The sequence below is a fragment of the Meleagris gallopavo genome, chromosome 12 (genome assembly GCF_000146605.3).
Source record: "Meleagris gallopavo isolate NT-WF06-2002-E0010 breed Aviagen turkey brand Nicholas breeding stock chromosome 12, Turkey_5.1, whole genome shotgun sequence".
Lineage (NCBI taxonomy): Eukaryota > Metazoa > Chordata > Aves > Galliformes > Phasianidae > Meleagris > Meleagris gallopavo.
The window spans coordinates 17489753-17506430 of record NC_015022.2 but is presented as its reverse complement, the minus strand read 5'-3'; the positions used below and the strand labels follow the sequence as shown (position 1 = coordinate 17506430).

Genomic DNA, 16678 nt, shown 5'->3' with positions numbered 1-16678 from the left:
CATATTTAGTGCATAACTCTGCTAACTTTAACTAATGGAATAATTCACACATACCAGAATATTAAAAACAGTAATAAAAACTTACTATCTAGTGACTTCAACTGCAGATCTTAAAAGGGTTTCCAAAGGAAGGAAAGCATCATTTTACAGATGGAAAAGATGAAATTCAGAATTACATGGCCAAGATTCACTGGCAGAGTCGGAAATAGAACAGCTGTCTTCTGAATTTTGGTTAAGCAACTAAATTGCAGCTATCTTCAGGTTAGCACTGCATCTGGGCACCTTAATTGTCAGATGGTAAAACCATCCTTTCTTTGAGGGGAAGATTACGTGAGTGCAGGAACCCACAAACACAATGGGGTTTTCCTCACTCATCGCCTTATGAGGAAATAGAAGGTGGCATGGAGGAGACACAACACGATCTTTTACTGGAGCTTGTTATGGAGTCCATGCCTGTTTTTCCCACAGATTCTTCTGCAAAGTCTCCTTGGTTCATGCTGATTATTCTAGTGCATGTTAGGATGATTGTTAGTTCTTAATAAATAGCCTGCATCCCATGCAAAAAAAGCTGTCCATTTGGATGAAGAAAGCAGCCTGGGATAGAAATTCTTACTGAGCATAGCATTTTCAATTGAATTGTTATAGACTGATTCAAACTGCCACGGTCATATATTACATTTGAAAGATTTAATTTAGCAAACAGATGCAGTTCTCATGGAACCATATGATACATGCAGTAGTAGTGAAAACAAAGAAAAAAAAATCCACTCCAAAAAACATTTCTTTAATGTTCAGCTTCTTCTCCTACTAGGTGATGATTAATAGACACAGAGGGGAAAAAAGAGCTTTTATTATTTTCATCTAAATGTTAAGAGGTGCTGTGTGAACAACCATAATTTCAGGGACTGCTTTGTCAGAAGAATTTCATGGATAGTAGTTTGTTAAGCTGATGAATTGTTTTAATTACTCAGTCAAACACCATTTATGATGGAACACATGACACTCACAAAATTTGATCATTCTTAGCTGCAACAATATGTGACTAACCTCTCGTACCAGTAATTGCCAGAAACATACTTGAAAATTACATTTAATGAGGCTTCCTTAAAAATTAACATATAGGATATTAATTTTATAGGTGTAAAGAAACCTATTTAGTCATGTTCGCAATACTAAACTATAGCAATAAATAATCATAAAGGAAAATAAACAGATTCTGTGAAGCAGAAAATCAGGAGGCAGGTCCATAGAGAGGTACCACTTTGCAGAACTCTCTCCTTTCTTGTTCTTAGAACGATAGAAAAAAACCTGGCTTTTGGCAGTATTATTTCTCATCTCTCACCGAGGGCCAGACAGGACTGTTGAAGTGCAGTCTTGAACTGCAGCAACCCCTGGGGCATTCTGAGCTCTTAGTGAAGCCTTGCACTCCCACAATATGTGTTGCTTTGCCAAAGATCAGATCCCTCTCCATCTTCTCCTCTTCTCTCCCACCTTCTCATCAACCACCTCACCTCCCCAGCCCGTGCTCCCCTTTCCCACAGCCCAGACACAGCCACATCCCCACACCAGCACTTCTCCAGCCTCCCCTTCCTGCTGCAGGGGGAAGTTAGTACCCCAAGTGAACCTGGGAGATGCTCTTTCTGTTCACAGAAGAGAAAACTGTGAGTAGTGTTTCATAGCAGGAGGAGTAATTATTCCAAGATTTCACCTCCAAAGATGTCTTCACTGGGACCAAGCATTGGTCTTATGGTCGTGAATTTTGTTTCTACTTCTCTCTCTGTGAGCTGTCACAAGCATGGAATTGTCTGAATAGAAATGAAAGCCAGAGGATTCATGGTGGGCAGCAATGCTCATTATTCACCGTACAAAGGAACCTGACTCTTTTCCCTGCACAGCTGAAGTTTAGTCCCAGGGCTCCTGTTGACTCCTGCCCTGAATAAATTCTTGCTCAGGCTCAGGTAGTGATCAGTTCAGTTCACTACAGCTGAATATTCCCTGCAAAAGTATTTTTCCAAAGGACACGTTTCCCTTCCAACCACTTTCCTTTCTACTTCTCCCTCCTGTAAAGTTTTGCTGATATCAGAGTTGTAATCTATTGAATCTTTCCTGTGAACATCTTTAACTGAGTGTATTTCACACAAATAGTATGGCATACACAGGGCTTAATTGTGACGTGGTTCATGTCAGTAACCCCAATCACACTGATCTGAGAACAAAAACATAAATGTAATGGGTGCAATGACAGCTCCCAGATGTTTGGAAGTGACCCAGCAGGCTGGTACTTAGCTCCATATTCTGTGGCTGCATTGCCTGATTTGTATGGCTGCTTATGCTTACCATCCTGAGCAGTTCTCAGGTTTGTTCTGCTCTTGGTGAGACTCTTGCTGGCACTGCACTTGCAATGTTCTACTGAGATGTCCCTACCGTTGATAGACGTTTTTTTCCTTCCGCATTCACACCTCACTAATGTCTGCTTGTCTTCATTAGTTGCCATCCATTGTCTGGAGAATGTAGCTGCAAAGCTGGCTGGGCTGGACTGTACTGCAATGAGACCTGTCCCCCTGGGTACTACGGCGAAGGCTGCCAGCTGACCTGCTCGTGTGAGAATGGTGCAGATTGCGACAGCATCACTGGGAAGTGTACGTGTGCACCAGGATACATGGTAAGCGAGAGCTGGGAGTAATGGGGCATGGCATAAGGCGCCTGCAGAAAAGTAAAGAAGATTTTAATCTCATTTCAAATGATATTTTCTCAAAAAGCAGCAAAACACAGGTTACTTCTCCCCTTTCCGTTCTAAGTCCGTGCAATTCTCCTTTGAGCAGTGTCAACATATTACTTCTGCTTATTTATTTAACATCAGCATTGTAAGTTCGTTACTGTTGTAAGCATAAATACATCATTTCCTATCTTACATTCTAAGTCAAGATGTAACAAAAAGATGTCAGATTATTGTCTGCCTAGAAGAGCAGAAAAAGAATTCTCTTGGCCTTTCAGCATGTTCCTTGTCAGTCACACTGTGACTTTAATAGATGAAGATTTTTTTTATGTTACAAATGATAGAGCAATTTATGTCTTTTCTGAATATATATGGCAGGTGTCTTTTACCTGAGCATCAGAAGGAGCCTCAGACATTCTCTGGTAAACAACCATTATATTTTATAGATGAGATATAAAATGGCTGAAGAAATCAGCCACGATGAAACAACAGAAGGAAGGTATCCTGAGGGATAGAATAAAATTCCAAATTGATGATTTCCAGGTTGCAATATAATGTGGTAGGATGTGAATCCAGGCATCCAGTCCTGCTGCAGCTGGGCTAATGGAATTCTTGATAGTAAACTTGGTCAGAGTTTACTCAACTTTACATTCACATGCAAAGCACTTCTTTCACTTTACTTCAGGAACATGCCATGGAACAGATCTGCTGGTTATCTTTAAGAAACAACGCTTCCAAAAGGAAAAAGTTATTTTCAGGAGATATTCTGCCACAACTTCACTAGAAGCTGTCTTTCTCTATTTTGTGTCCTTACTTTTATATGAGTTATGGCTTAGAGTCTCTTTTGTTCTTTGCTCCATGTCAAAATCTGAATCTGAATATTGGAGATTCCATCCAATTTCCAGGGTTTCTCTCAGTGTTGGGTATAAATAGACTTATTTAGACATGAGAGGTAGGACTGTCAGAAGTGTGCAAGACAGCGATACTGTTTAAATACAAAAAAGAAAAAGAAAAAGAAAAAAAAAGAGGAATAAAAGAGCTTTGAGGTTTGATTCCCCACTTGTTTACACTGATAGAAAAGAAGAATTTATCTTGTCTGTACACCAGTGGTACACACAAGTATTAATATAGAGAAATGGATGAAGGCAGCAGCATGTAAGTAACAAATGCAAAATAAAATGGTACCAATATCCTCTTTCTTATCAGGAATGCTGTTCGAGTATGCAGCACAAGAATATTTTGGGACCTTTACTGTATACATGTTAAAAAAACACTGTTTGTCCAATATATATAGTTCTAAGACAGTGTTATTGCAGCCGTGAAGCCTGGGAAGGAAGTTCCTATTGCATTGCTTCAAAATAATATTTAATCCCATAATAAAGAGCTTTCTTGCACTGACATTTAAACAGCTTGGTTATTGAGGATAGCTCTATAATCACTGAAGCATATTTAGGCATTAGTATCATTGCTCTCTCATAATATACTATAATCTCTGGCAATTAGTCCATGAGGGGAAGTAAAGCCTTGAAATTGCTAATTTATTGCCTCTGAAGCATATTTGTCATTTGTATGCGTGCCAGATGACTTGAGTTGCAATAGTTCGTTCAAATGCTAGGGAACACAGGCTGTAAAGAAGAGTTGACAGAACCTTTCCTTCCTGCCCTGCAATGGCCGTGTTGTGCTGCACTGCTCTGCTGCGTGGGCAGGGAAAGGCGTCAGCACTGCTGCCCGGCACAGGGAGGGTGGGAAAGGTGCCGTGGGTCAGCACCCACTCCAGCTTGAAGTGCCTTATCTCAATGACATGCTGAAGACGGGGCTTTGCCTTCAAGTATGTTTGCCTGCCTCTTGCTGAGGCGGTGGGGAGCTCTGCCTGCGGGTAGAATTTTGCCCTTGAATTCAGCCAGCCTGCAAGCAAATGCAGTGTCTGTTCTTGAATGCAGGATGTCTCTTCTGGCAGCACTGACAATAGAGTGATGCTAATGCAGAACTGGGCAGAGCTAATTATTCAGAAAAGCCCTAAATGAATCCCTCTTGCTTTTTAAAAGATGAGGCTCGGCCGATGCAGCTACAGGGTCAGAAATCTTGACAAATGTTTGGAAAGCATATAGTGAGATCAGCATCTTACATTTCATAGAAACACGGGAGCGTATATAGCCGAGCAGGATGGTGGTTTTTTAGTAAGAGAGAAGGAAGAGGGCATAATGGAATGTAGGATGCAATTGCAAAATAGAATTGCAAAGACATAGGGATTGGACCCATAGGACTCTGGGGTTACTGGATGGCTAGAAAAGACAGTGACCAAGAAATTACAGTCTCCTGACAAAGCACTCCTCCAGCCCACTTGACTTGCACAGATGGCTTGTCTTTTAACAGTGCCCTGCCTCCGTTGTGTCAGGGCAGCTGGGCTGGGTTTCAGAATGAATCATCTGTGATCACAGCCAAAACAGGGACATTTTGTTGGGATGCAGAACAAGCCATGAAAAACACAAAGCATCTGGTCACCTTTATTAAATGTATTAAGTGAAAAACCAGCCATCCCATAGGTTGAAATGTACGTGTGCAGAGCACCTAATATTTTGGAAGCTAAGCAGATTCAAGCTTTAAAATGAAAAGGTACATTGTAGCTCAGAAAATAATACATTATTTATTAGCTTTGACATTTCCAAAAATTCAAATGCCAAAGCTGAGTATTGGTGAGCCTGCAGTTTTTGATAGAATCTCAAAACCTTTTATGTCTTCTTTTTTTTTTTTTGTTAAATGAATATGTTGGGTCAGACTCACCATCCAAACTTGTATATACTAAGCTCCAAAAACAAATTACACTGGTGTAAAGGTATTACTGGGTACCTATACAGGTTATTTGTATGAGACTGTGCTCAAACTAGGGCATTGCACTGTTGTAACTGTGGAACTAGGGGATACTCTGACACTGGGGAAGTGCAGTATTTTAACTGCAGACACCACATGTAGTTTTGCCTGAAGAAGAAACTGAGAAATTAGAATGCTCCACTGTTTTAGCCAAAACAACCCAGTTCTTGGAGGCAGCCTACATGACAATGAAACTAAGATAAGAGGAGCAAAGGAGACGCAACAAAATCTTTCCCAAAATCCCAGAGCACACCTGGAGCTACTCCTCATATGCTTTGGCAGAAGAGTCCACGCTGCTGTGAAGACTGTGCTTACTGATCTCACTTGTACCAGGAGGTTAAGGGATTGTGTCTGTTTAATTAAGATGATTGCAGGGACTCGTCATGCCAAGAATACCAATAGGGCCAACAGGGCACTTCCCTGGAACTTGTATTTTTTAAACGTTTGAGGATTTCCTCTTAGTACTCATGTGATGAATTGCCAGTAATGCTTTTCTGAAAAGTGGTTTTGAAAAGCCATTCTGCTGCCGTCTCATTTGTGGCAAAAAGGAATCTGATGAAGCACACACAGGGATGTCTCAAAGATTACCCTTAAAAAGCAGAGAGGGAAATTCTGGACAGGTGGAAATTGGATCCTCTCTCCTACATGCAAACAGTCACTCCTTGCAATAAATTCCTGGGATGCAATTATGGGGGCAGTGAGAGGGGTTACGCTAACTTGCACATCCCCCTCCTTCCATATTCTGATCTCAGATGCTTTTTTACAAGTCCGCTGAGTTCTGTTGTACTGTAAGAATGCAAAAGAAATCAGGATTTGACCTGTCCTCTCTTCTTTTGTTTTTGATTCATTGAATTTTATTCCCGTAATACAATAAATGTGTTGAAGAAGGCCAGAGAATATGAATTCAGTATGACAGGAGACCACAGGAATCCCGACCTTCTGTCTCACAACCGACCCCCTGCACATACCTATCAGCTTTCTAGCTCTGAAATCATTATAGATGCTATTGAAATACAGCTGGGTTCACCTTCTCCATTGCACAGCTAATTGCAGCTTTCTTGAAAACAGGAGCTATCTAGAGACCTCGTTCTATGATATGCCTTTATTTCCTTACAGATGCTTTGTTTTCTTCCTTTGAAAAATGTGTTTAACTTCAAATGCTTTCATTCTGTCTGTTGTAGCAAGAAGATACGTAGTAAAAAAATTTCTCAGCCTGGGACGCTAAGAAAACTTTAACACTCATCTGCAGAATGTGTGGTCAGCTTTACTTTGATGGGCACTTAGGTCTATATTTCACACCTGGGTGACAGAACTTGTATTACTTTAAAGAGTTCATCTATTTATGCTGCTAGTTTTTGAAGACCTGTCTGCTTTTATTGAACCCTCCGTGCTGGCAAGCAAAGCTACTAGCACTTCATCACCAAAATGAAAGAATTCATTCTGACATTTTTCTATTCCTTGACTACATGGGTAGATCCCATGAAAGCTGATTCCTGTATCTCACAGTGCAGGAAGGGATGGAAACTACAGGAGAGAGAAACTCTTACTGGATTTTTCAGCCTTTGGAATGTCACTTGGATTCCTTAAGACTTCCCAAGATGAATCCCAGCTCTGTACATCTCTTGTCATTTGCATCTTTTGTTGACATTGCATCAAAATTGCCTTTCAAATGTATCCTTATGTAAGTGCTAATGTATATATATCCTCGCTGAGTTCAGTGAGAATCTGTACACTCAAAGACTGAAATACTGCCTTAATTTGAGTCTATAAATACAAATTTTGCCTACGTGCCAGAGTTCCTCAGTGTAATATTTTCTCTGCCACAGGAGTACAAATTACTTCCCACATGCACGCCTGCATCTTGGACTGAGAGTTGTCTTCTGTAACTTAATCATGAACAATTGCTCAAATACTCAGTAAAAAGAAATGTATATTGTATTGCTGTAAACCCACTGAAATGCCATACATGGCAAATGTATGGCAAACTTTCTAAGAGGTCATCTCTCAGTCAGTACAAATATATGCAGTATCAGAGCAGTCTAATTTTGCCCCATGCCTACCCAGTGAGTAAACTGACCAATTTACCTTTCTATAGACATAAGGAAGATTATAATTTTGTTTTACCTATGGAGGTCATAGGGAACTTAAATGTACAGTCTGTTGAGTATTCCAGCCATGACTGGCTTCCTTCTGGGACATCTCTTGTTCCTTGAAGGAGGCATACAGAAGAGAAGAAACAGTCTGTCCTATATTTAAAAGAATGTAACCTGTGCTCTGGTCCTACGCCTTTAAAATTCTCTCTGTTGCCTAAAAGAATAATAATAATAAAAAAGAATAAAGAATAAATAGAATGGAGCACCTTATCTTATCTTCAGCTGAATTTTCCCTGAAGGACCAAAATCTCAGGTAGGTCTGAAGGAATTTAAAGAATCAATGGCTGTGGGTGTTTTCTAAACACTCAAGGTGATAAAAACAACTTTATCAGAATATTCCCTCTCTTCTACATATTTGCTTTCATCTTTATTTTAAATGTATCATCCTTCACCACTTCAGAAAGAAGCAGGAAAAATGAATGAGGCTTCTTTCTCTTGTAAGTCAGTGGTTCAGTAATAAAGTTATTTTATAAATTTCACTAAATTCTTAACATAAAGAAGTGAACCTAAGGTTGGAGATAGTGAATCTGTTTTGGGGGCTTTAAGTCATTTAAATGATCTGTTTCTCTTTGAGATAATTCCAAATGTACTTCAGTGGAAGCTCATTGCTGAGCAACAGGGCACCTCATCAAAAAGGTTTAAAAAGAAAAGACGAGGGGAAAAAATCTTCAATAGAGCCTGCGTGCTTTTATCCTTGATTTACTGAGCATATCAGTTACCCCCCTTTGTTAAAGGCTCTTTTCATTTATAGGTATAAAATAAATTCAGCCATTTTATCAAGATGTTCTTGTTACCAATCACCAGTATAAATTTTACTTGCTGAAGGAGGGGAAGAGGTTTTGTGGCACAGCAGTTGTCCAATTAGCTGGAGTATCACAGGCAACAAAAACAGTTTGCCCAGTCTCATTTCATGAATTACCTATTCGTACAAGGAAGATGCATTTTCTTCTTCTGGTTTCCTACTTTATTCATAATCCAATGTTTCACTGCCATTGAGAATGGCTAGTTGTAGTGGCAGTGGGTATGGGAACAGGCATCCATACTGTGCAGGTGGGTTTGAGCGTGGGTGGTAATTTGGAGTGAGATAATTAGCAATCAATAATGAAAACAACACAAGTTTTCCTATATGAAGCAGAACTAAAAAAAATCCCTGTTTTCCACAGATTTATGTGCTTAGGCTCTGGCTTTTCCTATCCCGCTGCAGTAACCTGTCTCTGTCAGGTCCACTATGACACATTAGCTAGCAAAGACTGCTCAGGTGAGATCATGGACACCAAATTCACACAACCCCCTCCCTGCATAACGGTACCATGCATCATATTCCCTAAGAAGGAATGGAATTTGCCTGAGCAAAGACTGAGTATTAAGGCAGGGTGTAACATCAAATTCTGTTATAAAATGGAGGATGTAACTGTGCCCTGGAAAACTGTGTTGGGTTGAGTTAAAAATGATATTTATGTGGTGCTTGAAAAGTGGCTAAAGACAAAAATGCTATTAACTGTGGAAATATAAGTCACAATAACAGTCAAATCCCCTACACTGACTATGGCTGTGTGCTAGAACTCCCTTTCTTGGTTCTGGTCTTTTGGACTATATTCTCCTTGGAAAGGGCATTTCCTTGGTGGCTTCTAGATGAAAATAAGTCTGAAAACTCATCTGATAATTTTTTAAGCTTACGAAAAACTTCACAAGTGGATGTGGAACAAGTAGCAGATCTAAAGCAGGCAGCAAAAAAACACTTCTGCTTCATTCAGCCTAATTAAGGGTGAGCTGGAAATTTTTTCTTGAAATGAAAGAACTCTGACTATCTAGTTGTATGGAAGGTTTTTCTCTATCAGCTGTGCTGCAGCTGGAAGCTCTGAGTTTATTAGCATACATCAAAACATCACGTGCCCTGTGTTTTGGTTCATTCCTCACATAAATAGAGATGGTCAGGAATCACTTGTACCTATCTGAATTGTTGTGCATCCCTTTTCACTGATGACATCTGAACTGTCCCACCTGTTTATGCATACAGCAGTCTATATTTATGTCCATAAAATAGCTGTACTTTTATTTTTGTAGACCACAGGGAATAAATTCAGGCTATGGAGTTTTGCATCCCTAGGGTAAGAGGTCTGTTCCAGGCCAGGTCAGTACAGACTGAAAATTATCTTCTCTTGGCTGTGCAGCGGCCTGCATGAAATGACTTTGGTCTCAATCCAGCTCCCTGTGGATAAGTATGTACATCACAAACCCCATTTCTATCAGCAGTGACTGGCAAATTTGCTGGCAGTCTGAGCCATTTTACCATTTTACCTTCACAAACCACTGCTTCAGGTCAGGCTCGGTGGCATGACTGCATGATCCATTTCAAAATCCCCCATAGGACTTTTTCTAAGGGACAAAGTGCGGGTGCTTTGAGATTTCACAATGGCACCCTTCATAAGCACTGCATTCAACCCAGATTGTACTGCATCTTTGTGAAATGGCAGGTGCCTTTCTGGAAAGTCAGTCTGCCTCTGAGATGGCTCCGCTTCATATAGGCTAGGAAACAATGAGCAGCACCACAATGCGATGGAACCTGTGGGCTAAACCCAGCATTTCAATAGCAGCTCACAAATGGATTCTTCTGGCTCTGCTGTAGGAGAAGATATCCTACATTCAGAACCTAACAGGGAAGGTCATTATGGGGAGACCTCCTGTGTATTCCCAGGCTTTCAGAGTAAGCCGCTCCCCTGTTGATCTTTATATCAATGAACCAGGTGCTTGCTGTCTATTAGGCTTGTTGGCGTTCTCCCCCCAGAGCTCCTTCTGACCAATTAGACATTTCTGCTGGAGCAGTGGCAGCCACAGCATTTAGGAGCCTGTGTTTTCCTAAACCCTAACAGCACTCATGTGAGCAGCTGGCCGCATGAGCCATGGGGAGGGGTCTTCTTGCTCTTCAGGGCATTTGTTGTGTGCTGAACTATTGTACTGGTGTATTTAGCAAGGTCACTGGATGCACAAGGCACAGTAGGTCTCCCTCAGTTGTGGAAACTGCATCCCTTTCTTTGAAATCAGTGGATTCTTTTGAGATCAGTTTATGAACTACTTCTATTTCATTTTGGTTACTCTATCAGTGTGTAAGCTCCAGAAATTCTCTGTGAAAGCTCAAATTCTCCTTTGTCAGCCCAAGTTTACCTGAACAACACTGCTAGTTCCAATAGGATTGTCCCAGATATACAAGAGTGGAATTTGTCTCAGTGACTGCCTCTGCTAATGAGAACTGATTCAGTTACACACTGTGTGTATAATTTGATAAGAACTGTAAACAAGTCCCAGGTCTCTTCCACTTTCTTCTTATATTTACTTTTACTTCTGGGTTCTGCTGCAGTTTTATTTACCTGAATAATTCCAAAGTTTTCATAAGTGGTTCCAAAGGAAGCAGCTTCACGTAGAAACCCGGAATGTCTCTGTCTTTGTTATTAGCTGACATATTTCCTGTATTTTATCCTTAATTGGCAATGTGGCTGTGTCAAATTGCATTTCTGTTTCTGTAGCCTCATTCATTGTCACTGGAGCTCAGTATCCTGTTCAGACCGAGTCATTTGATCTGAATTTTGCAGAGGAATAAACTGCCTGCCAATAGCAGTGTCTCTATCCATCTATTAAGCTTATAAATGTGTATAGCCTTATTCACACTATTTGTGGATCTATGCATAGAAATGCTGGTAGCTGATTCTCTTGGTAGTTCAAATTGCAAACAAACTTCATTAAAGCCACCTAAGTATAGGATTTAAGTCACTGCTTTGCTTTGCATTTTATTTTCTGTCTAACTACACTGCAAAAGAATGAGTGAAGTTTTATCCTTTAAGATCAGACATGTATAAGTGGAAAATCCGGGTGTGCTTTTCATGCCAAAGAGCAACTGAACTTCTAACAGATACTGGCCTCTTGCTTTTGGTTTTTTGTTTTAGGAAATGTGAAAATGTGAAGAGGACATCTGTTCTTCTGCTTGTCTGTGATTGCCAGGTTATTTACCAGCTTTTCAAAAGCTGTATCACAAACCTAATTAGCTTAAAGTTGACATGAAGCATTATCCATTTCATACCATAAAGCATCTTTTCCACCTATGTAGATGGTTTCCTTTTTTTGCTTTGGTCCTTCCACATGTGGATGATGCAGCTCAGAGCCCATGTCAGCTGCGGGTGTCAGTATCATCAGCCCGTGTTCACTACCCACAGCACTGCTTCTGTCACTTCAGTGCCCTTAGCAAGAGAGCAGAGAGCTGCTGCATGCAGCACATTTAACTCCTCCTGGATTCGCTTCATCCAGTCTGCATGGACAGGAGCTCGGGCATGCGCTGATGTGCTGAACTTTGGCAGCTTCTGCTGCAGAAAGATGCAGGTCTCAGCTAGTGACCACACTGACCGGTGCAGGCAGCGTGAGAGGGGAGTTTAGATGTAAGGCTGTGCTTGGACATTGTTATAGTACAGCTATAGAAGAATGCTAAAAGGAAGTTTGCGTATAGTGCTGAATTGTTGGGATAGCCAAACACTAATGGCAGATTTGCAGAATAGATTCATGCTATTGAATGACTGGGTAAGGTGAAAGTTGGTGTTCAAAAAGACAAAGTAATAGACAAGGGGGAAATAATTTCAAGTAAATACACAAGAAGTGAAAATCTAATTTAATTACTACCACTCAGGGAAAAAGATTGGGCAATCACAGTGGATAGTTTTCTGAAAAACTAAAATGAGTGCTCATCACCTGTCAACAAAGCAACCAACCCAGAGCACCAGACAGAATAGTTAGAATGACCTGGAAGAGAACAAAACAGGAGAGAAAAAAACATTTTTGTGCTATTGTATAAATCCATAATATATCTAAATCTCAAATTACTGCATACAGCTTGTCTGATTGCTGCTTATGGAGGATATAATGGAAGTAGCAAACGGTGACAAAGATCATCTTTTAGATGGAATAGCTTCTATACAAGGAGTGACTCGATAAACTAGGAGTGGGTTCAGAAAACAGATGGCTGAGGAGGGATGTGATAGAGATCTATGGAAACGTGGATGGTGCATAGAACACGAACAAGGAATGATTATTTACTATTTCTAATAACGCGGGAACAAGGGGCAACCAATTAAATGATTGCACAGCAGGTTTAAAGACAAAGATAGTGCTTTTCACAGAATGTGTAATTAAATTGTGAAATGGCTCCCATAAAATGAGAATAAGAGAGTGGGATGATTTTGCTTAGAAAAGGGGTCACCAAGGGTAGCTATGTGAGAGGTCCCTTACATCACAGGGAGGAGGAAGAAGGAATGCCTGCTTGCCATTTATAACAGTATAAGAAACTTCCCAATTAAAACCAGGCAGTGGTTTGAAGCAAACAAATAAACATAATTTTTCTCCTTTGTATTTATAATTAAACTGTGGATCTTCTTGCCAGAGGATGTCATATAAACTGACAGTATAAATGATACCTTTTATTCCCTGTTTTTGCTAATGTCCTTTCTGCAGAGTTGTTCAGACTTGTCAACCAGAGCCAAACTGACTATTGCAAAAATGCCAGGAGGCCACAGTCATTCTGCAGGGCAGATCTTGGACTATGCCAGTCAGACAGATCAGGAACCATCTCTGATTTCCAGACAAGGGTACTCCCAGAAAACGAATGGTGCAGAATTAGCCAGCTCTGAACTGCTCTGAAGTGTTTCTCTGTATTTTGAAATGGCTTAGTTGCCCACTGTATGGTCAGATCAGCCTCCAAACTGATCTACTCTGCCCACATGTGGGAAAGAAAATGATGGAACCGCACTTAGTGTGTCAGAATCTTGTCGGATGGTTGGCCTTAACTGGTGATATGAGGAGATCTGAGCTACCTTGTTGTGGTTCTTTTGCTGAACAGGGCCAAATGAGCTGTTGTCCTTCTCTAGCAGGGTCTGTCCTAAACAGGTAGAGAGACAGCAAGTGGAACAGCCAGAGCAGTTTCCTTTTTCGTACTCCCACATAATTTGTAACTATGCAGCCACGTCTGGTGAAGGATGGTCACAGCTCAAAGGTCTCTGTGCCCCCGAGAGTGGTTCTGGCACGGGCAGGGGCAGCATCAGGTCAGGGTTGTCCCTTTTCCTTTTCCGTAGTGCTGACTCCAAGTTTCTCCATCTGAAAAAGCAGAAGGAAACTGAGCTTTTTTTCTGTCCTTAGCTGTAGTACTGAAGGTCTGGTTCTGTCCCACAGCTTGGACACAAGTAGTTTGTGGAGTACATCTTAAAGAGCACATCTAGTATATGTTCCTCAGGCATTTAAATATTTTCCACCAACTTGAAATAATCCACATTATGCCTGGGTCATTTTACCTTTTGGGGCATTTAATGATATGCCCATGTTTTTTGGAGCATTTTAGAATGGCAGCTGATTAAAGTTGATTACGGTAGCAGCAATGAGCCCTGCAGATGTTTGATTCCATATAACTTCCCCAGAGCTAAGTTTAAAATATCCTGCCTCACCTGAATAAATCTAAAATGGACCTATTCCAGATTTAAATTGCTTTAACTATCACAGGAGCTGGTTATCCAGCTGGCCCCATAATGTATAGTAGTAATCCTCCCGATACAGACATGATTGACCTGCCTTGATAATATATCTTCCCATTAACTCAATCTAAACCCATGTATTATAGATGTTTTCATTTCTCCCTGAAATATCTGTTCCATAAACAATCTCCACAGCTCTTCTGTGAACAGAATTAGGAGTTGTTTTAGCACCTTGCCCTCACGCAGCCAGCTGCTGGGGCTGCCCGAGCTCTGTGCACCCATCTGATTTAGCCTCCACTGTGATTTTTGTCCTCTGCGTGGCTCTATTGCTTGTACTCCATTACTGACTGCCTGGGGGAGGCTGTCCTCTCAGGTATATCACAGCCTCACCAGGCGAAATGTCCCAAGGAAATGATGTAGGAGTTGTTTCACCCAGTCCAAATCCAATCTTCTATTTTTGGAGAGGTCCCTCCTGGATAAATGTGTTTTGTGATATTTTATTAGGTGAAAAGTGCTGACTGTATTAAAAAATCTTGTTCAGAGGTTGATGATCATCTTTTTTACTCTCCACACTACTTTCCTTGTGAATACATTTAATTATATGAGGCTGCATTCATTGCCTCCCTGCCACTGAAGTGCTCTGCAGTTAAGGTCTAAGTACTGAGCCAGGCAGATACTCAAGTGCTGTAAAGTTAGTCTCGATTTCTTTTTGCCAGCAACTGTTACACTGATTTACAGAGTGGGGGTCTTCCTGCTCTCTTTATTGAAGTCTCTTTTTTATTTTAATGCCCATATTTAGGTGACTTGAATAGCAGGAATGGATTATTTTAATTGCAGATAACTAGCTGATATTGGGCATATTTTTAGTGCAAACTAGAAAACTGTTCCCTTGTGCTGAGGGGGATTACAGTGCTCACTGACAGAAATCCAGCTCAGGCTTGCTGTTTAGTATGAAAAAATCCATTTTTTTAATGAAAGTTTCATTTCTATTTGTTTTTACTTCATTTCATGGAACCAAAAAAAAAAGCCCAAACCCTCATGAAGGTGGGATTTGCTGCCTTTGTTCTTACAGAGTACTGCTGTGTTATAGCAGTTTTGCTGTGCAGGGCATGGTTCCTTTTGGATATACAAGCTTGGGGAGCTGAGATGCTGGAGGAGGTGGGAGGTAGGGTTCTGCACACCTTCATCTCAAAAGATGAGACCCCACACACAGCCTGATAGTTTTTCCATGGGGGTTTACTGCATGTGCATCGTGCAGGGAAAAGCTCTTATGCCTGGAAGGGTGTGATGGGGGTGGGTCAGTGGTTGGACTTGGTGATCTTAGTGGTCTTTTCCAACCTTAGTGATTCTGTGACTCCATGATGCACTCCAGTTCTGCACACGCAGACATGGTGCCCGTGCTGAAAGGCTGCACGAGTTCTCCAGTCTCGATAGGTACAAATTATTCCTCAGGTGGCCAAATCCCAGTCAAAGCCTTTTCTAAGCTGTGTCCAAAGGCTTCCCAAATGCCTGCTCTTGTGGTGGGAGGTCCCTTCTGGGCAGCGGGATAGCAGCTGTTGCACAGAAACCCACACAGCTGGGAAGACTAAGTTGAGTAATCTTTGTTTTTGAAGCAGAAACAACCCAAGTATACTGTTATTGTACCTTGGCTCAATTTTGGGGCTGTGCAATGGAAAACATATGAACCACAATGGAGGAACACCAGGCTTAGGAGCCCAGAAAAGAGAATCTGGCTCAGGTTTTTTTTTTACTGAGGCAGTAATATGTACTATGCCAGTAGCAGCCTGTGGTAGAATCAAACCCATGGCACACACTCTTGGGTTTGCAAAATAGGAGTACACCAAATTCAGCCATATTTTGTACAAAAAAATTGGAAAGTAACAAATGACAACTGCCTTTGAGGTAATAATCTGTGCTCCCCTCACAGCCCCTGCTGCATAACAAAGGCTTTGGCCACAAGCAGTGAAATGAAGTTGGCACCTTGGATTCAGATCTGCTGGATTTGTGCACATGTGCATGTCAGCTCTCTGAGTTTTTTTTAGCAAGATTGAAAATGCATTTTATTTTATTTATTTTTTTAATACTGTCGAATAAAACATTTATAATACTCTTAGTTACTAATCTATCCGACCAGCATTTCTCGTGTGCATGTTTTGCTGGATACTTCTGATCAAACACCAAATTTAAGAATTATTATCAGCATGACTAATTTTGAACTTGGCATTTACTGTGAAATTTACTGTGTTCATTACCGTATTAGCACAAATTCCGGGGTGAAATAAAATGCTGACATCCATTTGTATAAATGTTTGTAAATCACTGGAAGATTTTGGGAAGAGAAGCCATAAGTTCTTCCCACAACCAAAGGTAGCTTTGCTTCACCCTCCTGACATGTCCCAAGTCCTGTGGTATCCAGAGAGGGCAGGGATGCCACCAAAATG

General features: G+C 40.9%; 1 protein-coding gene across 3 annotated transcripts in view; it reads left to right on the top strand.

Annotated features, from left to right (window-relative positions):
• Positions 1–16678, top strand: part of MEGF11 (multiple EGF like domains 11) — a 192604-nt gene that overhangs the window by 119326 nt on the left and 56600 nt on the right. For all 3 annotated transcript variants that reach the window (XM_031555353.1, XM_031555352.1, XM_031555354.1), the window contains exon 10: positions 2488–2662. In XM_031555353.1, coding sequence (XP_031411213.1) covers positions 2488–2662 — 175 coding nt within the window. The remainder of the gene's footprint in view (positions 1–2487; positions 2663–16678) is intronic.